Source organism: Spermophilus citellus, assembly GCF_964194105.1.
Source record: "Spermophilus citellus genome assembly, chromosome: 11".
NCBI lineage: Eukaryota > Metazoa > Chordata > Mammalia > Rodentia > Sciuridae > Spermophilus > Spermophilus citellus.
This window is the reverse complement of record NC_138192.1, coordinates 28015120-28041786: the sequence shown is the minus strand read 5'-3', so window position 1 is coordinate 28041786 and position 26667 is coordinate 28015120. Positions and strand designations below refer to the sequence as shown.

The 26667-nt window shown below is 34.5% G+C and overlaps 1 protein-coding gene across 3 annotated transcripts in view; it reads right to left on the bottom strand.

The window, feature by feature from the left end:
- EPB41L5 (erythrocyte membrane protein band 4.1 like 5) overlaps positions 1-26667 on the bottom strand; it is a 114520-nt gene that overhangs the window by 21073 nt on the left and 66780 nt on the right. For all 3 annotated transcript variants that reach the window (XM_081260425.1, XM_081260423.1, XM_081260424.1), the window contains exons 17-19: positions 12247-12410; positions 8474-8571; positions 1182-1310 (exon numbers count right to left, since the gene is read on the bottom strand). In XM_081260425.1, the coding sequence (XP_081116551.1) occupies positions 1182-1310; positions 8474-8571; positions 12247-12410 (391 nt within the window). The remainder of the gene's footprint in view (positions 1-1181; positions 1311-8473; positions 8572-12246; positions 12411-26667) is intronic.

Genomic DNA, 26667 nt, shown 5'->3' with positions numbered 1-26667 from the left:
TCTCAGTTCTAATCAAGCATAACTTCTCAATAAAAGGAGACTTTAAAGTTTGTTGACAACCAGGTAAGCCTGACTTGGTGAAACAGCCTTTGTTCTGGTTTCAGCATGGAGAAAAAGTTTGAAAGGTGAGGAGAATCAAGGAAGAGTTGATTTGAAAAGGCATGGCTACCATATTCTTCCTGGAGGGCTGACCCTACACACTATATCCTTTATCATGTCATAAACCACTCTACCTTTTACCTCACAATTTTGCCCAATTGAGGATACATGGGTGGTGAGAAGTAGTTGAAGGATACAGCATCATAGACTTAATGGTTAAAGAACTAAACAAACAACAAAAAATCACTGGGGTTTTCTGGTTATAAAAATGAAAATAAGTAAGGACTAACTTTAAAAGTATTTTGGCTTTTTATTTTTTAAGTACTTACACAACAGAGTATCTTCATTCTGACATTTTACTCCATGAATGACTCATCTTAGTTGAGCTTAATTTGCATTTAGATTTGAGAAAGGCATTATGAATGTGTTTCTTACTACTGTACTCTACCTCTAGTCTCTTGCTAAATTCTATATTCTGTTCTCTTTTTTCCCTTTTTCATTAGTTCTAATCACTTATACATGACAGTAGAAAGCTCTTCGATTCATTGTACATAAATGAAGAATTTTTCACTTCCCTGGTTGTACATAAAGTAGAGTCACACCATTCGTCCACCATATATCCTACTCCTTTTCCCTCACCCCCCCCACCCCTGCTTTGCCCCATCCAAAGTTCTTCCACTCATCTCATGCACACCCCCCCCCATTATGGATTAGCATCCATTTATCAGAGAAAACATTTGGCACCGGTTTTTTTGGGATTGGCTTGTTTTGCTTGGCATGATATTCTCCAACTCCATCCATTTACCTACAAATACCATACTTTTTATTCTCTTTTAATGCTGAGTAATTATTCCATTGTATATATGTACGACAGTTTCTTTATTCAGTCATCTACTGAAGGGCATCTAGGTTGGTTACACAGTTTAGCTATTGTGAACTGTGTTGCTATAAATATTGAAGTGGCTGTGTCCCTATAGTAGGCTGTTTTTAAATCCTTTGAGTACAGACCGAGGAGGGGGATAGCTGGGTCAAATAGTGTATACTTTTCATTTCACCAGGACTGTCTATTAAAGATAGCTTACCTTATGCACTGCTTCTACTTGAGCCTTCAAAATGTTACTCTTGAAGTCAGGAGGAACTCTCATGGCATTCAATCCGGGGCTCTCAATGGCATTATTAAGGCATTTTTCAGTCAACTTCACCACTTCCTTCTAAATATTAAAAATCAAACTGTAATCAACCTCAACAGCTCATATTTACATGGAAATAGGAAAAGACTGTCAAAAGTTCATATTCAGACAATTAAAAAATCATGCCTGGGCAGCTATCTCTAATTCCAGGTATAGTCAACTCCTGCAATCACCTACCTTCAGACAACTCCAGAAATCCCAGGATTAGCCTCTGGAGAATCTATCCTAAAATACAGCTGAAAGCAAATGTCACACATTCTCCACGTGTGGTTTAATTCAGGCATTTGTCCCAGAGGATACAGTTAAGTTACTTAAAGAAAGGGAATCGGGCCCAATAATTTCTTGAGGTTCCTACCTATTCATATTTCATGTTTGGAACTCTGGAACTATTACCAGGAAATTGGCCATGTCTGGGATTATATGTAACAAAGCCAGGAAAAAGTCACTCTCAGATACACATTTATGAAAAATGTAGAATAAAACACAAATCTAGTCAATAAATACAATAATTCAAACAATTAAAATGAGCTAATATGAAAAGAAATAAATGAAAGGAAGCAGACTAATATCTTTAAAAGAAAAATTACCTGCACTACAATTGATATTTTGCCTAACTTAAAATAAACAGTAACCATTAACACAAGGCTAGTTTTCAGGTATAGAATTATATACTGTAGCACGCTTTCAAAGTTTGAAAAGACTCAATTAATGTGCTAATTCTAATTTGGTGTTTCTCAATGTGATCTCCCACATCTGCCTCTAGGTAGTAACGCAAAATCTAAAATTATAACAAGCTGCCCCATGTGATTCTGATAAATATAAAGTCTGAAAATTATTTCCTTAGGCTAGCCTATGACTTCTTAGTCTTCAGAATGGTTCCTGTTAATTGAAACCATTATAGCTTTTTCAATCATGGCTCATTCAAATTGCTTTGACAGGTTTCTTTTTTTCCTGGAGAAAATAATGTTGCAGACTTGAGATTGCTTGTTAATCATTTTTATCTGCTCATTATAATATTCTATGAGCAATCTGCCTCAGACATATGCAGGTATTTCTTTTTCTGTCTATGTTAAAAATAAAACAAGAATTCAACACACATAACTAAATTCCTAAGAGTAAGAATTGTTACTATCTTTCTGGAAGTCAGTTTTGCCAAATCACTAACGGCTTCAAAATTATGCTTATCCTTTAACTGACACTTTCAATTTCTGGGTATTATCCCAAAGACATAATCAAAGATGACTACAAATGCTTATTTAAAAGACTATCACAACATTTACCAAGACAGTAAAAATTAGGTGTCTAACAGAGGTTGGAGTAAACACATAAATGAGTATTCATGTGATTTAATTATTACCCATAATGTGACAACTTTTTAGTTTTAAAAAGATGTGTATTGGGCTAGGGTTGTGGCTCAGTGGTAGAGCACTTCCCTGGCATGCATGAGACACCAGGTTCATTCCCTAGAACCACATTTTTAGTTTTGAAATGCATACGTCATTTAAGTGTTTTGGAAGTATTTGGCTTTAAAAATATTGCCATCTAGGGTTGTGGCTCAGAGGTAGAGTGCTCACCTAGCATGCGAGAGGCACTGGGTTGGATACTTAGTGCCACATAAAAATAAAATAAAAGATACTGTGTCCACCTATAACTAAAAAATAAATATTAAAAAATATATATTGCCACCTACTAGTGGCACAATGGATGACTTTATATTTTCTATTCTTTTAAATCTATATTTTCTACAGTTATCATGTATATATATACATACACATATATATAAGAAAAATAATTACTAAATATAAGCTGAGTATAACAGCTTTAAAACATTTTCACATTAATTTATTATAACCTATAAGTCCACTGGCATCCGCTTACTATGCAGCTAACTTATCTGCCTTGGGGAGCCAAAATGTGGCAAAAACCAAAAGAATTAAAAGGATATTCTGATTCCTAATACCCCAAATTAGATTCAATTTGAAATGAATTAAAACGATACTCTGATTCCTAATACCCCAAATCAGATTCAATTTGAAATGAATGTGAAATTGAAACTCCACTATAGAGTAGTCTTGGCTATAAAAGTCTGTTTTGTTAGGCTTTCATGTAAGGAGTTGAAGTAGATTCAAAGTCTGCTTCAGTCCCAATCAGAATGACACCCACCATTCCCAAAAGGTCCAAGTGCCCTTGGAAAACAATGTAAACAATAAAACAAAAGAAAAACAGTGCTTTCTTATACACCGAGGTCCTAATTCTGTGAGCTCTGTATTTAAATGCCTCAGAAATATTGAAATTACTAAAACTAAAAATATTAATACACATGCACTTCTTAAACATGTGAAATTCCTCAAAGTTCAAGAGATGCAAGTAGTTTTATTTTAAGATTGATAATGGTTAATTGTTTTTAATTATGGGCCCCTCTGAGAGTTTGGAAAAAAATTTGGGTCCGCTTTTCAGAAAAATGCACAAATTAATTAAAGACAGGGTATGTGAATTTCATGGGGCTTACGGACCCTATTTATAGTTAGGGATAAGCCTGTGGCCTGCGGGTTAAGAATGCTGCTTGAAAAAATTAGATGGGCTGGGATTGTGGCTCAGGGGTAGAGCACTTGCCTCACATGTGTAAGGCACTGGGTTCAATTCTCAGCATCGCATATAAATAAGTGAATAAAATAAAGGTCCATCAACAACTAAAAAAAATTTTTAAAAAAGAAAAGATTAGATACAATTTACTTTTCTAAATATACACAGAGGTTTGAACCACATTTTATTATCTGCTTCTTTTCATTACGTTGTTTAATGTAAATGAAACTGGAAGAGTGCCTAAGACAAGACAAACTGAATGTAAACTTAACAGCATAACAGCCTGATAACAGCCAGAAACAACAAAAAAAAATGACTATTTTAAAATTATTGAACAGCTGGATTCTATCTATAACGTCTGATATTGGGAGGCTGAGACAGAAGATTTCAAGTTCAAGGCCAGCCTCAGAAGCTTAGTGAGACCTTATCTCAAATAAAAAATATTAGGGGCATCCCTGGGTTCAATTCCCATACCAAAAAATAAAAATTATAAAACAAACAAGAAAATTAAAACAAAAAGTTATCATCTCTAATTTACCAGTTAAGTGATTTGCACCAGCCCATTGATTCCTGGAGAAGTGTGGCATTCCTTTGTATGGGTGATATCTGAAGACTGCTTCCATTCCCCAAAGGGGAATCATACTTATCATCATGCCTTCTGTGTACAAACTCCAGTGGAGAGAAAGAAAGCTACTTTTTGCTTACACACTTTCTAGGTCTGAATAGAATGTAAATCAAAATAGTAAAAACAACAAAGTTGATCCCGGATAATGGCAATCTGCTACTAGGTTACATTTGTAACAACTAAGAAAAAGGACCATTAAAGTACAACCCACAGGGCAAGTCTGGGCCACTGTAAGTAAAAATTACTGGAACAAGCAATCAATGCTCATTCCTCTATGCTGCTTTCCTGCTGTAATAGGTGCAAAGATGAGTAGCTTGACAAAGACTACATGGTTGGCAAAGCCTAAAATATTTACTATCTGGCCCTTCTGGAAACAGCTTGGTAATCTCTGGTTGCAAGAATACAGTCTTTATGCCTAGTTTTAATCTTTTAGCCTAAAAAAGACTAGATGTTAAGGGTCATATACTTTAATTATGTCCATTGTCCTTGCTAATAAATGCAGTGTGGGTTTCATGACTTTAAGCATTCTTAAATTTTATTACTCATCATTAAAGAACAATAAAAAAATGATATGTAAAATAAAGTTTGGTGATAAAGTAACTGAAAAAGTCTATAGATCTCGACATAGCATAAGCAGAAGATGCAAAGCAAGAAAAAGCACAAAGACTGAATAAATACAGAAAAGAAGCACCAAGCACCTCAAAGTTTGAAGGAACAATCCATCAGTCCATTCAGTCACCAAAATAATCAAATTGGTTAATATTTCATCTCAACCTGAGGAATCTCCCTTGCTAAATAAAGAACTTGCTACTTCCTGAGTTAACATATTCAATATGCTACCAAAAAATGTAACTAGTAGGAAACACTTCCTTACATCAAGGCAAGGTCAACATACCTGTAATATACACATCTTTTCTCTGAGGCTATTAAAAAATAAGATACATTATGGGGCTGGGGTTATATTTCAGTGGCAGAGCACTTGCCTAGCATGAATGAGGCACTGGGTTTGATTCTCAGAACCATATATAAATAAATAAAAATAAGTAAAAAATAAAGGTGTCCATCTACAAATAAAAAAAATTAAAAGATACATTGATTCCTCTTTCATATAACAGCTCTTCAGATATCTAAAGACAGTTGAAGTACTCTTTTTTGAGATTTCTACTTGGTGATCCTCAAGTTTACAATGTCCAGTTATAATTTAGTTTCGAGACCCTTTACACCATATAGATACTCTTTCTGAAACTGCTTTAGTTTTCCCATATCATTTTCAAGAATGGTATCCATAAATGAATAAAATATTATGGTTTGACCTCCTTTTAATAACTCTTTTAATTAATACAACACAGCTGTTTTGCAGCTGATTCACACTGCAGTTATATATTCTTTAAAAATTTTTTTTTTACACACGCTCCTATTATATTCTAGTCCCCTACCCTAACTCTGTACTTGTGAAGACTTGACATATTTTCTTAAATTCAGTCCATCATTCTAGCCTATCAAAGTATTCATGAATCTTGATTTGGCCTTTCAAAACTGTACTTCCCTAATGTTATCATCTGAAAATCCCACTAGCTTAAGAGATCTGGGATAAGAAGTGATCAACAGAGATGGTCATTTGCAATATGAACTTCTCTGGGGCTTGGTGGCATAGGCCTGAGAGCCAGGACCTTGTTTTTCCTCTGTGAACTTCACATGACATTTTTTCTATCATACAGAAAGTAAACAATAAACACATCGGTAGAACTGAATCAATAGTATATTTAAAACAAAACAAAACAAAAACCCCTCAGGTGCCTGTATCAATTCTGTATAATGCAGGTCTCCTGTGGCGTGAGAACTTTCTCATAATGGGTTCTCATATAACAATGGTCAACTGTCATTTGACAAGATTGTGTGGCTGCTTCAGACCTCTGCAGATGCACTATTCTCACAGCTGGTTATTCAACCACTAATATTTTGCTTCAGAATAACATTATATTTAGAATATATTTTCTTTTGAAATTAGTTAGCAAGATTGATATTAAAATTAGTTTGTATTCCTTAGGCAAATATCACTGATTGCTGGTAGAGGTAGAGAAATCAACCCAAATTAAAAATGTGCCAGGTTAATAAAAATGAACTTTTTTATTAACTTTTTTACACCACTCTGATTGACTAGAGTTAAGATACAATACTTAATTCTCCTTCTAGTCTCACCTGACATGGAATAAGCCCTCACTAAATAGCTGTCTTTTCTTGGCTATGTCATCCCCAAAATGTTGCTGGATGGCACAATGTCCTTCACTCTAGCCTCCTCTCTACCCCTCCCTCGATATCCTAAAAACCCATACCTCCCTCATTTTTTCAAGGCTTCAAGATTAACCTAACAGATCCTCTGCCTCAGAGACTCAGTGTGAATTTTATAAAAGAAACAAGTAACTATTCAACAGATTTCCACAACTTCCCTTCTAAAGTAGCTCAAGTTTCTCCTTTTTCCTTCCTGCAGTGGTTCACCAGGTTTTATTTTTCTTCAGGTTCATTCCAGTACTCTACTAATGTCAAATTAATGATTAATCACCTAAAGTTTTCAATTTACTCTTCATTTCTGACCCTGAATTACCTGCCTTACAAAGACAGTAAGCAAAATGACACTGTGAAAACAGACAAATGCAACAGAAAAATACTGAAGGGTCAAGAAAAATGGAAAGCCTGTCTGAGATTCAATCAGCTTCTAAAAGATATTTCTAAAAAAGAAAAATTTAAAAAATAAATAGTAATAATGAAAAAAAAAAAGAGTTGGATCCAGAAGGACAGTTATAATAATGCAAGAAAGAAGAAAGTTACTGTCTACTCTACTAGTCTCTGAAGAAATTCTATGCAGTTATCCAAGGTTGACAGAATACTACAAAATAGCTATTCCCTCTTTAAAACAAAGAGAAATCAAGTCATCTTGACTTTGTTATTGTTGTCTATAAAGAGAAAAAAGAATGAATTAAAATTTGTTATTTTATTTCAGAGGGACATGTGGTAACAGATATGATTTAACTATAAAATTTCTCTCATCCACTTTATTTTAGTTGTTCCTGTAAGTTATATAATATAGAAATAAGAAAAATTTAAATTATACACAATTAACTAAAGTTTGATATAACTGGTATGCATCTTTTTTTTTTTTTAAAGAGAGAGTGAGAGAGGAGAGAGAGAGAGAGAAAGAATTTTTAATATTTATTTTTTAGTTCTCGGCGGACACAACATCTTTGTTGGTATGTGGTGCTGAGGATCGAACCCGGGCCGCACGCATGCCAGGCGAGCGCGCTACCACTTGAGCCACATCCCCAGCCCAAGTATGCATCTTTTTATTCCACACCAAAAAAACACCCAAAAAACTCACAGGATGGAGAGGGATGAAAATTGAAGTTAAAGCATCTGAAATTTTATTTTCTTCCTGATTTACACCATAAAGCATCTCTTTTTTAAAACAAAACCCTTCTATAATTTCAAAAGGTTTTTAGCCAGTACTTCAACTAGATGGGCTGGGATGAATAAAAATTAAAGGTTTAATAGCAATAATGCTTTCTGAGTTTAAAAAACAATCATGAGCCAGGCATTGTGGCACATGCCAACTTGGAAGGTTGAGGCAGGATTGCAAGTTCAAGGCTAGCCTTAGCAACTTAGTAAAACCCTGACTCAAAAAATAAAGAGGTCTGGGGATGGAGATGTAAGTCAATGGTAGAGCACTCCTAAGTTCAATCCTCAGTACAAAAAAAAGAAAAAGAAAAATCATGAGGTGATCTTATAATTCTTAATGTTGCTATACAACTTTCCTCCTTCCCTCTCAAACATTCATCTTCTTTTTTTTTTTTTAATGAGAAAACAGGCTTATAATACTCAGCAGAGATTTTCCAGCAAAAGAAAATATTCTCTTTTAAAAGAAAAGACTTCTAGGAGCTCTGGAAATGTGAAACAGGTAGACACAGAGAAGATTTAAATATACCTGGCTATTGACATTAATATCAATGTTTGATTGAGGAGACAGCAAAGGACTGTTTTCCATCTCAAACTGCTTGAGCTTCTCTGAGGCATCTTTCAATGCTGCAAAAAATCGCAAAATAATAGTCTGTCAGTCTATCAAGCTGTCATAACTATGTGGGGACACAAATTTAAGTTTTATTTTCCTCAGCACCAATAACCGTCACTTAAAAGAAATAATACACATGAACAGAAAAAAATACATATTTTCTTTCCATGACCAGGTAACTCTCCATTACCTTGAGAGTTCATCCCAAATAGCAATCCTAAATACATTGTCCTATGTTTACATCACTCCTAAAAAGCAACTGTATATGGACTCTCAATAGCATGTGCAAAAGGTTTAACAGCCAAGAGATTTAAAGGGCAGAACACTTTTGACATGGTCCTTTTCTTCATTAACCTCAACTCAAAATGCATGTCTAACCTTAGTATACACTGCCGTCTCCATACCTGGTCTTCACTATATCCCATCTAAAATTAAGTTTCTCTTGAGATCAGGGATAGAGTGCTCGACTCGCACGTGCGAGACCCTGAGTTCAATCTTCAGCACCACATAAAAATAAATAAGTGAAATAAAGGTATTGTTTACAACTACAACTAAAAAATAAATATTAAAAAAAATAAGTTTCTCTGGAGCAAACTGGTAAAAGGACATAATTATTCATTCATTAATCCAACATAATATATATTGGTACTATCAAGTGTGTATAAGGGTTGGGGATTTCACTCAATGGTTGAACACTTGCCTAGCATGCTGCAAGGTTCTGGGTTCAATCCCCAGTACCTCAAGGGAAAAAAAAATTGACTGCTATAGGTGTGTGTGATGCAGGACAAGCATTTTGTCCGCATAATGTTCTTCCCAGCTGCAAAATATTATAAATAAAGTCCCGGGGCTGGGGATGTGGCTCAAGCGGTAGCGCGCTCGCCTGGCATGCGTGCGGCCCGGGTTCGATCCTCAGCACCACATACCAACAGAGATGTTGTGTCCGCCGAGAACTAAAAAATAAATATTAAAAATTCTCTCTCTCTCTCTCTCACTCTCTCCTCTCTCACTCTCTCTTTAAAAAAAAAAAATAATAAATAAATAAATAAATAAAGTCCTTTAACTACTGAAAGATAATACATTAAAAACACAATTCATATTTAAATAAGTTATATTTAAATTAATCACTGTAATAATTTTATATGGCAGAGATTAATTTGCATTAATTATTTTGGTAATTTTTTGTCACTTGGCAGAAAAATTATTGAATGCCTAACAAACTCTATGTAATCAGGTAGAAGGAAGAAGAAGAAAACTGAAATCATGTCCTTGGATCACAGGGATCTTCTAAAAGCACTGATCAATTAAACCAGTAGATTCTCTTGCTAGCTGCACAGAGTCTGGTGGAGAACCTTCAAGAAATACTGATTCTCAGGGATCACCCTACAATAATTATATGAGAATTTCTGGAGGTAAGATTCTAGCACTGAAATTTTTAAAAACTTTCCAAGTGATTTTAACGTACAACTAAAGTTGAAAGTCACAAATTCAACACTGGTCTTCTCAAAATCTTCCCTACCCATTTACTTAATTCCCATCTTTGGTTTTGTATATTATTCAAGTTCCCTGATGCTGAATTTTAACGTGATTCTGATACTATGAACTCTTTAGCATATACTGTTAAATTATTATCTGTAACTAGTAACCTATGTGAATCAAGATTTTAACATTATAACAAAAATACAGAATAAACTGGATACCAAGATGAGAAGGCCTTAACTTTTAACATATAATACACTATTCTTACTGACTTACGCAAATGTTATAAATCTCAACTGAGTAAGTTGTATTAATGAAACCCTTATACTATGGAAGAATTGCTTCTACCACCACCTCAACAGCATTCTAGCTCTACTTGAATACCTTCTATAATGAGGAACCTCTTAGGTATCTATCTATTTGTATTATATAGCAGAAATAGTCCCTATAATGATACAGAATTTGCTCCCCTATACTTGCAAATTGCTCATCTAGGATTCACCAGTAAAGCACCATAAAATAAATTATTTGATATACCAGACATTCAAAATGTTTGGAGAATTATCATCTCATTCAATCTTTTCTTTTCTAAGCATCTCTAGTTCATTATGCCATGTTGCCCTAACCTAATACTATCTGCTAATAGTGTGTACTCAATAAATGTTTGCTAATACTACTTTATTGCATCACTGAAGAAATTAAATGTTTTGAATTCATATGGACTTAAAATGGAATATAAATGAAATCAACATTGCCATCCCTATGAAAGAGAATTTTTAACCCTGAAAGCACTTTGCATTGAGCTATTCCTGCCTCTGCCTGAATCTAAATCCTGGTGGCTTTCATTTGTATGTCTAACATCTTTGAAGTGAAAAAGAACAAGCACTTCTAAGAAGAGGTGGATTCCAAAATAGGGCTATCCAAACTGGACTAACCAAGAGAGAGAGAAACAGTAAAAGACTTCTTGATAAATAGTAAAAGGATATTTTCTTAATCCAGTAACTCACTACCTTAAAAAAAAAAGTCAAATCACTTTATTCTAAAATTGCCAATATAATAAATCAAAGTTAATTCTTGTTGCCCTGACTGCTGAATGATAAACACAACATTTTAAACATGGTAGATGTCAATAAAAATAACCATCATGATATACCCAAGACATTTGTTTAGCCAGTGTACTTGTAGTAGTTATTTAGGAAATAAAAGAACATATTATAACCCACTTACAGAAGTATTTCAGAGTGTTCTACTAAGCAGAAGAAGCACTGCATGATTTTCTACTAACACTTTTTATTTCTAAATTACTAAATGCTATTGCTCTACCCTAAAGTCTTCAGAGACAACAGCATACTCACTGGCAATTTTCTGTGAGTTGTTTAAAGATAGCGTCTAATTTTAGCCTATGATAGAATCAGAATTGGCGAGAGCCATGTAAATACAAGCTGCTTTAAAATGAACATGCATTACACTGAGATTCAATAGGAACTTCTGTTTAGAAACATTTTATGCTTTACTATCAAACCAAACTCTCAAATATATAGACATCTTCAATGAGCAATTTACTTTCTCCTTTTAACCTTTGAAATTTTTAAGGAAAGCAGCATTTGTTATGTATTATTTTTTAAAATATTTTTTAGTTGTTGATGTACCTTTATTTTTTATTTATTTACATGTGGTGCTGAGGATGGAACCCAGTGCCTCACACATGCCAGGCAAGTGCCCTGCCACTGAGCCATGATCCCAGCCCCTGTATTATTTCTTTTTATGGGACTAGACATTAATAACCCTCATTAACACACACACACACACACACACACACACACACACACACACACAAAATACTTTCTAGGAGCTAATGAATGAATCATTCAAACATTCATTCAATTCTGTCCCCTAGGAAACCTTTAAGAAAAAATTTTTTGCTACTTATTTTGTACTCAACAAAGTAAAACTAAGAATGAGAACTCAAATGTTTAATTATTCAAAAATGATGCATATGTTTAATGGTCTTAATTACATTATCTTAAATATTTCAATGCTCTAAAGTCAAAAAAGGCAGGGAATCATAACTATTGTTACTTAAATTTAAAAGCTCAACTATTACATGTAATATTCTTATAGTTAATGTAATATTCTTAGAGGAAGTGATTTAAATATCTCATTTCAAAGGGAGATAAAAAGTACTACTGATATATTACAGAATATTTACTTACTCTCACATTCAGCTTCAGGTTCCTCTAATCCAGTTTGCATGGTGGCTATGTTAATGTCATCCAGTGCTAGGGATGTTTCCATGGTATCTGATGCCCTAGTTACATCACCAATGGCTGTTTCCAGTAAGTCTGGGCTATCTAGCAAATCAATACTCAGAGGCAAGCTGCAAAAGGCAATATAAAACTTACTTAGACCAATAAATTTATAAGAAAATGAATTTAAAATACTAACAAAAATCAATGTTAAGGAAAGATTCATTAAAGAATTTTATCAAACTGGCTTTATTCATATCTTAAATCTCTCTGGGAAGATTTCTAGCCAAGATGGAGCAAAAGGGACTGGGTTAGCCTCCCACCCTTAGGAGAAACTGAAATCAGGAGGGGAAAAAAAACAACTATTTTCAAGACACTAAACATCAGGCAACAAAAGAATGACTCTGAGATTCAGAAAACATGTAAGGTGAGCCTTAAGAAAATTTTCAGGATATGGCGCAGATAGGGAAGTGAGGCAGAACACCCAACACTCCTTAGCTGAGAAGATGGGACTGACAGTCTAGAAGACAAGTCACACAGATGTTTTAGGACAGAATGCCAAAGGAAAAAGTAGCGCAAAGAGATGGCGCTAGAGGCATGTAAAGGGTCCACTTCAAAGTATTCAGCACATGTGTGAGAAAACTCCCCAAGGCCTGGAAAGGAATTTCTTCCATTCATTAGGTGGAATCTGTGGCACTCACATTTCCACCGAGCTGTGAAAACATGTAATTCACAGAGCACTCTCTCCTCTGTAGTAGAAAGATATTAACCCAGACAAGCACTGCAACAAACTCACCAAAATAAATATAAGCAAGAACTGAAAGGGTTAAACTTTCCAAGTACCTCAACCACATCTCAAAACAAACCTCAAGATGATTTAGAAAAATATCAAAATATGTAGCAGCCAATAAAATAAAATGCACAATATCAGGCTTCCACTCAAAGATTACCAAGAATTCAAAGAGGCAGAAAAAGGATGTCCTCAATCAAATTAAGGGCATCTACCCAGAAACAAAACACAAAGCAGAACTCCACAAACAAGCCAAATAAATCAAAACCTAACATAACAGTTAATGATATAAGACAAATTCTGCTGGGCGCAGTGGCCCACATCTGTAATCCCAGCTGCTCGGGAGGCTGAGGCACTAAACAACTCAGCGAGATCCTGTCCCTAAATAAAATACAAAACAGGGCTGGAAATATGGCTCAGTGCCCCTGAGTTCAATCCCCAGTAGCCCCCCAAAAAGAAAGACAAATGCTTTTTCTCGTAAGAAGTTCACTTTTGTCATTTTAAGTCAACATTGTACTAGAGGTTCTAATAGGGCAAAAAAGGCGGGGGGGGGGGGGAGAAAATGTACATCAAAGGTATTTAGAGTAAAAAGGGAAAACACAGATAAATGTACAAGGCTTGTACACTGAAAACTAACAAATTAAAGGAAATCTAAGTAAAAAGAAGGACATCTGACATGCATGGAAACACTTAATGTTGTCAAGATGGCAGTTTTCCCCTAACTGATCTGTATATTCGATACATTATCAAAATTCCAGCAGAATTTTTTTTTGTAAAATTCAGTCAATCCTAAAATTCATATGTAAATTAAAAGGAGCTAGAATAGCCAAAACAACTTCAAAAAACAATAAAATTCAAGAATGTACATTATCCAATTTCAAAACTCTTTAGACAGCAAACAGTATTCAAGATTTTGTGGGATTGGCATGAAGATAGGCAGGTAAATCAACAGACCAGATTGAGAGTACAGATTTTCTTCTATTTATAGCTGACTTTGGCAAGATAAATCAGTGGGAGAAAAGATAAGTCTTTTCAACAAATTGTGCCAGGACAATCAAAATGCAAAAATTTTGAATTTTAACTCTACTTCACACTATTCACAAAAATTAAATCAAAATGGACAAGAAACCTAAGTCCCTATTTAAGAGCTAAAATTAAAACTTTAGAATAAACCACACAGGAGAAAAAAAATCTTTATGGCCATCACTGGGTATAATATCCCAGATATAACACCAAAGGTCTGATCCACAAAAGAAAAATTTCATACATTGGAGTTTATCACATATAAAAAATGTTTGAGCTTCAGAAAGCCATGTGTGAAAATGAATAGAAACTACAGATTAGGAGAAAAGTTTTGAAAGTCATGTATCCGAGAAGGAGCTTGTATCTAAAACATACAAAGAACTCTTAAAACAATAAGACAACCCATATAAAAATTGGCAAAATGTCTGAACAAACACTTCTCCAGAAAAAAAATATTCAAATAGTTAATACTCAACATTATTTTCCCTCAGGAAAATATGAATCAAAACCACAATATGCCCACTCTAATGGTTACAAAACAAAAAGACATTAAGTGTTGGCGAGGATGTGGAAATGAGGTAACCCTCATGCATTTCCACTCTGGGAAACAGTTTGCCCATTTCCTGAAAAATTAATAACAATTTACAATACAGCCCCATCAATTTTCCTCCTAGAATTTTGTCCAAGAGATATAACTTATATCAATGCAAAAACACATGCACAGCCAGGCTCAATGGCACATGCCTATAATCCCAGCTCCTCAGGAGGCTGAGGCAGAACTACAAGTTGGAGGCCAGCCTTGGCAACTGAGATCCCATCTCACATTAAAGGGGACTGGGAATGTAGCTCAAAATAGGGTGGGGATGTGGCTCAGTGGTTGAGTGGCCCTGAGTTCAGTCCCCGGTACTCTAAAATAAATAAATAAATAATAAATTCTAAATTTAGAAATCTATTAGCCAATATAATCTATGTTAACACATTTTTTCCCCTTGTTTATGGGCAGGGGATACTGGGGATCAAAATCAGGGACTCACACAAGCTAGGCAGGTACTTTACCACTGAGCCAAATTCCCATTCCTGACAAATTTTTTTGTTTTTTGATGGATCTCACTATGTTGCCAAGACTGGCCTCATACTTGAGATCCTTGTGCCTCAACGTTCTAAGTAGGTGGAGTTTATAGGCATGTATCACCTGGCTCTATCACAGATGGGATCTCTGTGATCAGTTGTATAATTTTCAACAAGTCACTTTACCTTGTTCACAAAATGTGTAAAGATAGAGGTAGGGGAGTGGGTGGTGGTAGAGTTTTGGTCTCCCTACACTGGTTTCTTTCATATGCTTTTACTTGAATTTGTGACGTACATTTAATCCACAAGATTTCTTGGCTAAAACATTTAGAAACCATTGGAGTAAAGGTACTCCTGACACATTCCATCTTTAACACTATAAAAATTTATTCATGTAAAACCAGCTGATTAGTTCACTCTTCATTCCATCTCCTACTGGTCCAACTGTTATCCACACAAAATATGAATCAGGTCACCTCTGGGGACTTTAAAAAAAGAGGTGTTAGTAGTGATGGAGAGAGGAGATCAAACAGATGACAGGGTACTGAATTTGTTAAAGTGGAACAATGAGCATATTAGTGTTCATTGTATGTTCTAATTGATCTACTTTTTACATTTTCAACATTTTAAAAAACAGAGATACCAATATTTTGGACAAAAGGATGTGAGAACTGGAAGGAGGTCATCTCCTGTGGACCTAATGTGGGCACATGACAGAAAAAATTTTTTTAAATTACACATCATACTAAAAAATAAGACAAAAACTTTATAAATCAGAAAGTAAATGAAAAATGTAAAAACAGTGTATGGGTTAAATCGTAGCCCCAGTTGAAAATTCAAATGGTTAAGTTCTAACTCCTAATACCTCAAAATATGGCCTTATTTGATGGGCTCACTAACTAATATAATTAGTTAAGTTGATAAGTTCATTCTAGAGTGGGATACATTTCGCACGCAGAGAAATGCCATGTGAAGATGAAGGCAGAAGTTGGGATAAAGCATCTACAAGTCAAGAGACACCGAAGATTGCCAGTAAACCACAAGAAACTAGGCAAGAGGCATGGAACAGATTCTTTCTGACAGCCCTCAGAAGAAGCAACCCTACTAACACCTTGATCTCAAACTTACAACTTCTCAAAATGTGAAAAGAAAATTTTGTTAAGTGACCCAGTTTGTGGACCCTGTTCACAGCAGTCCTAGCAAATGAATATATCACTCATTCTAAAGATCAGAGCCTACTGAGAGAACCTGAAAGTACACATCATTCAAGTCATAAGATAAGAAATCCAAAAAAAGACATTCTGCAAGGAAATTCAAAGGGGTAGAGGGTACTTTGACTTTTCTCCTCCACTTTACAAGGAGAGTGGGACCTTGTAAAATCACATCAAGTAAGCAGAGGCTCTAAGGAGAATGGCATCTCTGTGGTGTGAAATGCCAAGCACCAGAAACTCCTAGGTCTATGTTGGGTGGTAGAGAGAGAGTTCTAATGAAAATCTCATGCCTGAATCTGCAAGTTTGGGTGCATATTTAAATATACTTCCCATGTAGTGAAGTGCTTCCTTCAGGACAGTGGTCCAAACCAGTAAGTTGAATTGAACCAACCTGAAGAAAAGACAAGTTGGACAAGCTGCATTCTCAATGCTTGGCATAGCAAAGATTGCATAGGCCAAGTGGCACAAAGAATAAAAACAGGAGTAAATGATAATGCATTGCAGAAAAAAATCTATAAATGTAATGCTGTTAGCAAATTATTTCTTTTAAAGGTTAGGAGAAAGAAAAGCTCTTTTGGACATTAGAAAAGCAACTCATATATTTAAGAAGACAGAATTAGAAAATCACCATATTACAAATAGTGAATTAATAATAACGGATTCAAGGGGCTGGGGTTGTAGCTCAGTGATAGAGCACTCGCTTAGCACAAGCAAGACGCTGGGTTCGATCTTCAGCACTACATAAAAATAAATGAATAAAATAAAGGTATTGTGTCCAACTACGACCAAAAAAAATTTAAAAAAATAATGGATTCAAGGCAAAAATCATCAGTGGGTACTAAAAACAGGATCAAAGATTTGGTAGGAATGGGAAAACCACTCAGTATCAAAATGACACTCCACAGATTACAAAGGGGAAAAGTACTTTTACAGGGAAGTCTGGTGAATATCATCTTAAAAAAAAAAAAAAGGTCCAACTTTAACCTAATCATGAGAAATCAGACAAATCTGTTGAGAGATATCTTGCAAAAGAATTGGCAAAGGCTCTTTTCTTAAAAGCCCAAAATTATCGGGGCTGGAGATGTGGCTCAAGTGGTAGCATGCTTGCCTGGCATGCGTGCGGCCCGGGTTCGATCCTCAGCACCACATACAAACAAAGATGTTGTGTCCACCGAAAAAACTAAAAAATAAATAAAATTCTATCTCTCTCTCTCTCTTTAAAAAAAAAAAAAGCCCAAAATTATAAAGGGCAAAAAAATTATTAAAAGGCTGGGGACTATTCCTGATTAAAGTTCACAAAACACTAATTGAAATCTTGATTGGTACTTAGATAAAGAGTAAAAAAAAAACTATAAAGTGCATTTACTGAACCAGTTGGCAAAATCTGAAGATAGACTAAACATTAGATCAATGATAAATTTTATGTGTAACAAAATGTGTTATGTACTAGAATATCTTTGGTTTTTGGAAATTTATATGAAAGTATTTAGAGATGAAGTAACAATGTCTTCATTATGATTCTCAAATAGTTCAGCCAATACAATTTTTTTTAACATTTGGCAAATGTAAGGAAGGACACATTATGTATTCATGTCCACCATTCTTTATTTTTTATTTTTTGTAAGTTTGAAGTTTCCCAAAATAAAAATTTGGGAGAAAAAAAAAGAATGCACGTGCTCCCCTTGGGCCAGTGTTAAGTCCAACTTTAAGCCCATTCAATGGAACGCTAAAATGTACCAAGGTCAGATGACTTGAATGTAAAAAGGTACTGGTGGGCAGGAGCTAAACCAGGAAAAAGGAGAGAGAAGAAGGATGCTGCAGAGATGAAACATGAAGCACTTTGCCTATGCTGAGGAAGTGACAGGTCCTATGAGAACAAGCTAAGGTGAAGTAGCACAAGACAGAATGCACAGCTGGGTGTGGTATTGCATGCCTGTAATCCCAGCAATTTGGGAGGTTAAGGAAGGAGCATGGCAAATTCGAGGCAGCCTGGGCTGTTAGAGGACCCTATCTCAAAATAAAAAAGAAAAAGTGCTGGGGATGTAGTTCAGTGGTAGGGCACCCCTGAGTTCAATCTCCAGTACCTCCCCCCACAACACACACACACACACACACACACACAGACACACAGTGGACACTAGCACACGTCATGACAGGCTGCTGGATTACAATAGCATCATTCAAATAAGTCTTTCCCCACTTTCTTCTTCCATCTAGTTCAACCTTGAAAGCAAAAATTAAAACAATGAAAAGTTCTCTCATTCCTCACTGCACATTTAGAGAAAGGGGAAATGATATTGGACATAATAAATTCAAGTGATAATTTATTGCAACTTAAGGTATGTTTCAATTACTGAAAGTAAGATGTATTTAAATCATGGGCTGAAAGGAGGAAGAAAAGTACACCTTGTATGAATGAATATGGTAATTAAGAGCAACAAAGTAGAGCATTTAGCCCTTTCCAAAACAATGACGAATTCTTAGCAGCGCACTGAACCTTAAGCCAGGAGATACTTGAAGAGTTAAGAGTAGAAATAGACACTGGGATTAAAAAAAAAAAAATCCAATTCCTTGGGTGAAATGAAACCCAAGATACCACGTGTGAGACAGTGAACAAGAGTTTAGACTACTACAGGGTTTGGGGTTGTGGCTCAGTGGTAGAGCACTTGCCTGGCATATGTGAGGTATGGGGTTCAATCCTCAGCACCACATACATACAAACTCAAAGGTATTGAGTCCATCTACAACTAAAACATATTTTTTAAAAAAAGTTAGGCTACTACATAAAATCAGGGACATTTTAGATATGAACAGAAGCTGAGAAAGCTCTCTTCACAAGTCTACAGTTTCATATGAGATGAAACCTTGCAGTGAAATGAAGGGAATACTCATAAGTCTCTGTGCAAACAACCATGAGACCACCACATTCTGTCTCAAGAACTAAAGCAATTTCTATGAAAGATCCTACAACAGGGTCTCAAAATGTGAAGCTGAGGAAACTTAAAAACTACCGTATAGGCAAGAAGGAAAGACAACAAACCTGCTGGACTCAGAGAAATGAAGCACATAAAGAAGTCTGGCACAGGGGTTGGGTTGTGGCTAAGCAGTAGAGCGCTCGCCTAGCATGTGCAAGGCCTTGGGTTCGATTCCCAGCACCACATAAAATAAATAAATAAAATAAAGGCATATATATAAAAGAAGTCTGACTCTAAGACAACCAACAAACCAAGAGCACTTATAGCTAAGGAAGTAGAAAGGACAACAATCTAAAAAGAAATGCAACTATATTAAACGTTCTGAAAGACACAGAGAAGGTATAGAATCAATGAAACAGGAAAGGAAATTACGAAAAAGAACAGTAGACTCTAAAAGATGAGAAATTAAATGAGTCAGTAAAATAAATGTTCAAAGGGACACTGTTGACTAGAGCATCACAGAAAAATTGATTAGCAGATATTAGGAAAATCACCAAGAAAGTAATAAAGACATAGTAAACATAAAAGATACACAGAGATTGAAAGCTGCAACCTATACTTATTTAATAGAAATTTCAGGAGGCAAAACAGAGAACATGAAAATGGAGCAATATTAGAAGAGATAATGACTACACTTTCCAAAGAGAAGACATTCAGGGCTGGGGTTGTGGCTCAGTGGTAGAGTGCTTGCCTAGCATGCATCAGGCACTGGGTTCAATCCCCAGCACCACATACAAACTAAATAAACAAAATAAGGTATTTAAAAAAACCTAAAAAAAAAAAAAAGACTTTCATAAAGGATTAAACACTAAATACTGAACACATAAGTTTTACTTCTACTTTCTCATAAGACTGCTCTAAAGTGATAGTATAGTATAAGGACACAAAATCACTGTCATTTATAAGAAACAAAAAAAGGAAAAGAAAGGAAAATTTTGAAGGCAGTGAATGGACAAGTGATCATTGATTAGAAAGGCTTGAAGCTCTAAAACCTAATCTAAAGGTACAGAAAGTTTAGGGGAAAAAAAAGTCACTACATGGAACTGAAAAAATGTTCCAATTCTACAGGCTGTCTTTTTTGAATGTAATCTTTTGAAATACAAATGTTTTGATATATAGTGAATTCAAATTATCTCTTTTTTCTTTTGTCACATGCTTTAGTGTCATATCTAAAAAATGCTGGTCACAAAGATTTACCCCATGCTTTCCTTTAATATAGTTCTAGCTATTAAACTTAGGTCTACTATCTATTGGGGTTAATTTTTATATGGTGTGAGATAGATGTCCAATATCACTCTTTTTCGTTGTGGATATTCAGTTGGATTAGTACCACAAGTTCCTTAAAGAATGGAGCTAACTGAAAAGCCATCTGGAAAAACACAATCAGCTATCATTACTTATGCCTTCTATCAAAAAAATTCTAAATGCATCTGAAATTCAAATACAGTACAGGAAAATTAAACCTTACAAGTGTTAGGAAGCAAGCAAATTGAATTCCCTTAAAATGTAGCAGCGAAGAAAACCATTCTAACCATTAAAATTCAGAAATCATTAAAAAAAAAAGATGGATGCACTTTTTTCGTATAAAAATAAAAATCTTATACACAGCAAAAAAATACCAAAAGCAAAATAAGTGACAAGTTGAAAATACAGATGCAACTTATATTCATAGAGTTCATATCCCTACTACATATAAAAAGCTTCTGAAAAATAGAAAAGGTTAACTGCTCTGTTTTAGATAGGACATGAAATTTACAGAAAAAATGCAAATGACTTAAATATAAAAAAAAGTTCATAGTGAGAGGAATTTAAATGAAATACACTGAATATTGACTGTAGTGTTAGTTTCATGGATGCATGTGTCAAAACTCATCCTTCAGGGAAAAAAAGATGGGCACAAACAGAACTTCAGTTGCTTCAGTTATGGTTGCAGAAAAATTAGTTATTTCCGTTTTAGAAATTAAGAGTAGAAAGATAAAGTAAAGAGTATTTAAGCTTCACAATTACATCTAAATAAGATATATGCTTAGGGATGAATTACTTGCTTTTACCAGATTATGTAAATAAAGAAATAAGAGAATATTGTATAAAACTACATAGAAAATTGAAAACTCAAATAAAATTAATAAATTCCTATAGAAATTGGCTCAAAAAGAAATAGAAAACCTGACTAGACCAGTAACCATTAAATAAGCTAAGTTTATTCAAAAATATCTTCACATGAAGAAAATAGCATGCCAATTCAACTACACAGAAGACTCCTACCAAACTATATAGGAAACAGCTCACTCTACTTTTACATAAACTCTTCAGAATATTTAAAAAAAAAAAAAAGTGGGCAACATTCCACAGACAGTTCATTATATGAGACTAGGATTAATCAGATGAAAACACTACAGGTCAAAAATACAAATAAATAAATAAATAAATAAGTCAATTTCACTCATTAAGAAACTAAAAATCAGGGCCAGGGTTGTGACTCAGTGGTAGAGTGCTTGCCTTCAGTGTGAGGCACTGGGTTTGATTCTCAGCACCAGATACAGATAAATGAATAAAACAAAGATCCACCAAAAACTTAAAAACATAAAAAAAAAATAAGCTAAAAATCTAAACAAAACAGCAGCAAACCAAATCCAGGAATGTATGATGTTATTTACATGAATATAAATCCACGTGATTAATGCCATGGAATGATACACTGAAAAAAGAATAAGCACTTATAAACACTGATGAAATCTGAGTAAGATCTGAAGTCTAATATTGTGCCAGTCAGTTTCTGTGTTTGACAATATAATTATACAAGATATCAGCATTAGGGGAAGTCCTCACTAAAAAATACAGGATTTCTGACAGAAGGAGAATGAGAACAAATAACATTACTCAATAATGGTGCATGATCAGTCAATCCATTTAATAAAAGATAAATAATAAAAAGTAAATAAAACTATCTCTACTTCACCCTTCATAGAAAGTAACTAGTCTTAAATGTGAAAGGCAAAACTACCCATTTTTACAAAAACAATATAGGACCATAGGTTCTTAACCTCAACATAGGAAAACATTTGTTAACTAAAACTCAAAAAGTATTACACAAGAAAAACATTGGGGAAAAAAAAAAAACTAATAGGGCTGGGATTGTGGTGGTGGTAGAACGTTCACCTAGCACATGTGAGGCTCTGGGTTCCATCCTCAGCACCACATAATAAATAAATAAATAAATAATAAACAAGTATAAAGATATCGTGTCCAACTACAACTAAAAAAAAATATAAAAAAACCTGATAAATTTAACATTAGTTTATGAGCAATATAAACATATTCAAAGCATAAATGTCTTAATAGTTACAACCTGGGAACAAAAAAGATGTATCATATATCAACAATAAAATGGACATGTTTTGGTATTCCCTAAAGATCTGGAAAAGCACACAGGAATATATTGAATAAACAATTTCTACAAGCATCATCATGGCTGATTCTCAAATGAAAAGCAATGGGCAAGACTCGAAATTTCAAGATTATGATTCAACCTACATGAAGTTCAAAATCAGGCAAAAAAAACAATGCAATGTTTAAGAATATAAGACAGAAGGTAAAATTACTTTCAGAAAAGTAAAAAAAAAAATTTAAGACAAAACTCATCAATATAGATGTGTTGGGTAGGAAAGAATGGAAGGAAATAAAATTGTGGTCACAGAGAGGGTTCTAAAACAGTAATTTCTATTTCTTAAGAATTATATTCAAATTTGAACTGTATTTTTATAGACATATGTATATACTTCATGATAAATTTTTAAAATAAAGGGCAAATCGAAAAAATTTTAAGAGTAATATCTAAGATGTTTTGTTCTTTAATGGAAAAAAAATCTTTGAATCCTTCAGATTCCCACTTGATACTAATTCACAAATTTACTTGTCTATTTGGGTATTAACTCCTCCCTACCCCCAGTTAGCAGCATAAATATTTATTGTTGCACTTAAGAAAATTATCCTACTTTTAACAGTTAAAATCATTTTCTTTTTCTGCGGTACTGATGACTGAACCCAAGGCTTCACACATGCTGGGCAAGTACTTTTAAACAGAAATACATATCACCAATTCTTTTTATTTTTTGAGACAGGGTCTTGCTAAGTTACCCAGGATAGCCTCAAACTTGCCTTAGTCTCCACAGTAGCTGGGATTTCAGCATGTGACACTGTTCCTAGCCTTCACTTTTAAGTTTACAGTATAAGGATTGAGGTCCCTAAATATGAGGGAAAGAACAGGTTGGTGCAGCAGATTCAATTACCTCCTCTTCTTCAGGGAACCATATAGGAAAAGGGAAGGGGAAAAAAAAAATCTGGGTAGACCATTTTGAGAACTGAAAGAAGTGGTAATAATACTGGAAACATGTTTGCTTCTAAATTATAAATCTGTTGAAGGGCATACAATATTGTATACTGTCTGTATGACAGTAACAGCACAAAGTGTAAGGGAGATAAAGTTATAGAGGAACACAGCTTTTATATACTATTGAAATTAAGTTGGTATCAACACAAAGTAGATTGTTAGTTGCAATTTCCATGGTAAACACTAAGAAAAAAAGTTCTCCCTCATCAGCATTTGCATTAAATATGAACATCCAGTGGCTGGGGTTCTGGCTCAGCACTAGAGCTCCCTAACATGTGTGAGGCACTGGGTTTGATCCTCAGTACCACATATAAATAAAGTAAAAGTACTGTGTCCACCTACAACTTAAACTAAATTAAAAATATCCACTTAACATTGGCAGAAAAGATTAGAACACATGAACCAACTACATGCTGTCTTCAAGAGATACACTTTAGATTCTAACTCACAAATAGATTTAAAGCAAAAGGAGGAAAAAGATATTCCATGCAAACATTAATCAAAAAAAGGGTTGGAGTGGCTATAATAATCCCAGGCAAACAAGGCTATAGGACAGAAACTGTTGCCAAATATAGAATGTTTTATAATGACAAAAAAATTAATTCACCAAGATACAATCAAAAATATATAAGCATCTAAAATATAGCCCCAAAATACATAAAGCTAAAACAGAATTGAAAGAAAAAAATAGACAACAGTACTTCCACTTTCATTATGAAGAGAAAAAGCAGATAGAAGATCAAAAAGGAAGCAGAAGAGCCAACCATGGTGGCACATGCCTATAATCTCAGCAATTTGGGAGGCTGGGGCAGAAGGATTCAAATTCAAGGCCAGCCTTAGCAACTTAGCAAGACGTGGTCTCAAAATAAAAAATAAAAAGGGCTGAGGACATGGCTCAACGGTTAAGTAAGTGCCTCTGGGTTCAATCCCTGGTACCAAAAAAAAATTAAAATAAAGAAAAGAAAAAAGCAGCAGCAAAAGATTTGAACAATATTATAAAACAACAATACTTAGCAATTATGTACAAAACACTCCAGTAATGAGAGCAGAATACACATTCTTCTCAAATGCAAATGAAATATTCTCCAAGACAGACTATATTGCAGAATGGGAGGAAAAAAAATTCCAAATTATATATCTGATAAAGGACTTGATCTGAATATGTGAAGAATTTACAATAAAAAGGAAACACTTTTTTATTTATTTATTTATTTATTTATTTATTTTTGGTGTGGTACTAGGAATTGAACCCAGGAGCACTTAACCATTAAGCTACATCCCACTCCTTTTAATTTTGAACAGGGTCTCACTAAGTTGTTTAGGGCCTAAGTTGCTGAAAGCTGGCTTTGAATTTGAGATTCTCCTACCTTAGCCGGAATTACAAGAATGCATCACCACCATTTTTTAAATGGGCAAAGAATATATGTAAATAGATTTTCCTCCAAGAATGTATAAAAATAGTCAATAAGCATATCAAAAATATCCAAAATCACCAGCTCCCATAATACTACTTACTATTACAGCTAGCATGACTATAATGAACAAGGCAGACAACAGCAAGTGTTAGCAAAGATGTGGAAAAACCAAACATTGATATATTGCTTGTGGGAATATAAAATGGTGTAGCCACTGCAGAAAACAATTTGGCAGCTCCTTAAAATGGCAAAAATACAGTTACCATATGAGTTAGTAATTTCCCTCTTAACCATATAACCAAGAGAATTTTTAAAAATGTTCATATAAAACCTGTACATGAATATGTTCATAGCAGCATTACTCTTGAAGGAAAAACAGCAAATCCAAATGTTCACTAAATGATACATGGATAAATAAAATGTACATCACATAATAAAATATTAACCCAATAAGAGCAATCAAGTGCAATTAGTCTTCCATATCGTGGGTTCCGTACCTATGGATTCAACCAACCACAGACTGAAAATAAATATCTGAGGAAAAAAACTGCACCTGTATGGAACACGCAGAGACCTTTTCCTTGAATACAGTGTAACAACTACTTATATAGTATTAGATGTAATTTAAAAGGATTCAAGTTGTATGGGAGGATATGCATAGGTTGTATGAAAATATTACACCAATTTACCTAAGGGATTTGAGCATCCACAGACTTTTGTATTTCTAGCAGAGCACGAGGTGGGTGCAAGATATTAAGGGATGTTGCACTGAAACATGCTACCAAGAAGAGATAGCCCTGAAAACATTTTAAGTGAAAGAAGTCAGACACAAAAGGGCCACATACGATGATTTGTTTTACAGGAAATTTCCAGAATAGGCAAATCTCTAGAGGTAGAGAGTAAATTATGGGGAGTGGATAATTAGTAAATAAATATGGGGAGTACTGCTAATAAGACAGGAGTTTCTTTAGGGGGATGATGAAATGTTCTGAAATTAGACAGTGATGATGGTTAAACACTCTTGTGCAAACTATAAAAACCACTGACTTGTACACTGAAAAGTTTTTTCTGTAGTCAAGACAATTCATTTTCAGTCTATGGATTGAGATGATGATCTATGGACTCTTGGCAATGCCTCAGTATCATCCACTTATCAAGAATAATGTAAAAGAATATGCAAACAGTCTGTCTTTTCATTCCTTTTCATCTCCTTCCTTTCCATGGACACTTACCTGAATAATTCCAGTATGTCATGTGTCCCTCTACACCTTGGGACGTTTTGTTTTTAAAGTAGTATGTACTAAGTAAAGCAGTATTTCCCATCCCCCATTATCTAAAAATCCATTATCTATCTCTTGTGTGTGTGTATGTATAACTACATAGATGGTTTGTTTTTTCACAGAAAATGGGAACTTAGATATTTTAGTTTTTAATGGAACACACATAGCATGGATGTAGAACTTTTTATTATCCAACCTCACACTGGCCCCACAGTTATCTCTTGTAAAGCAGAACT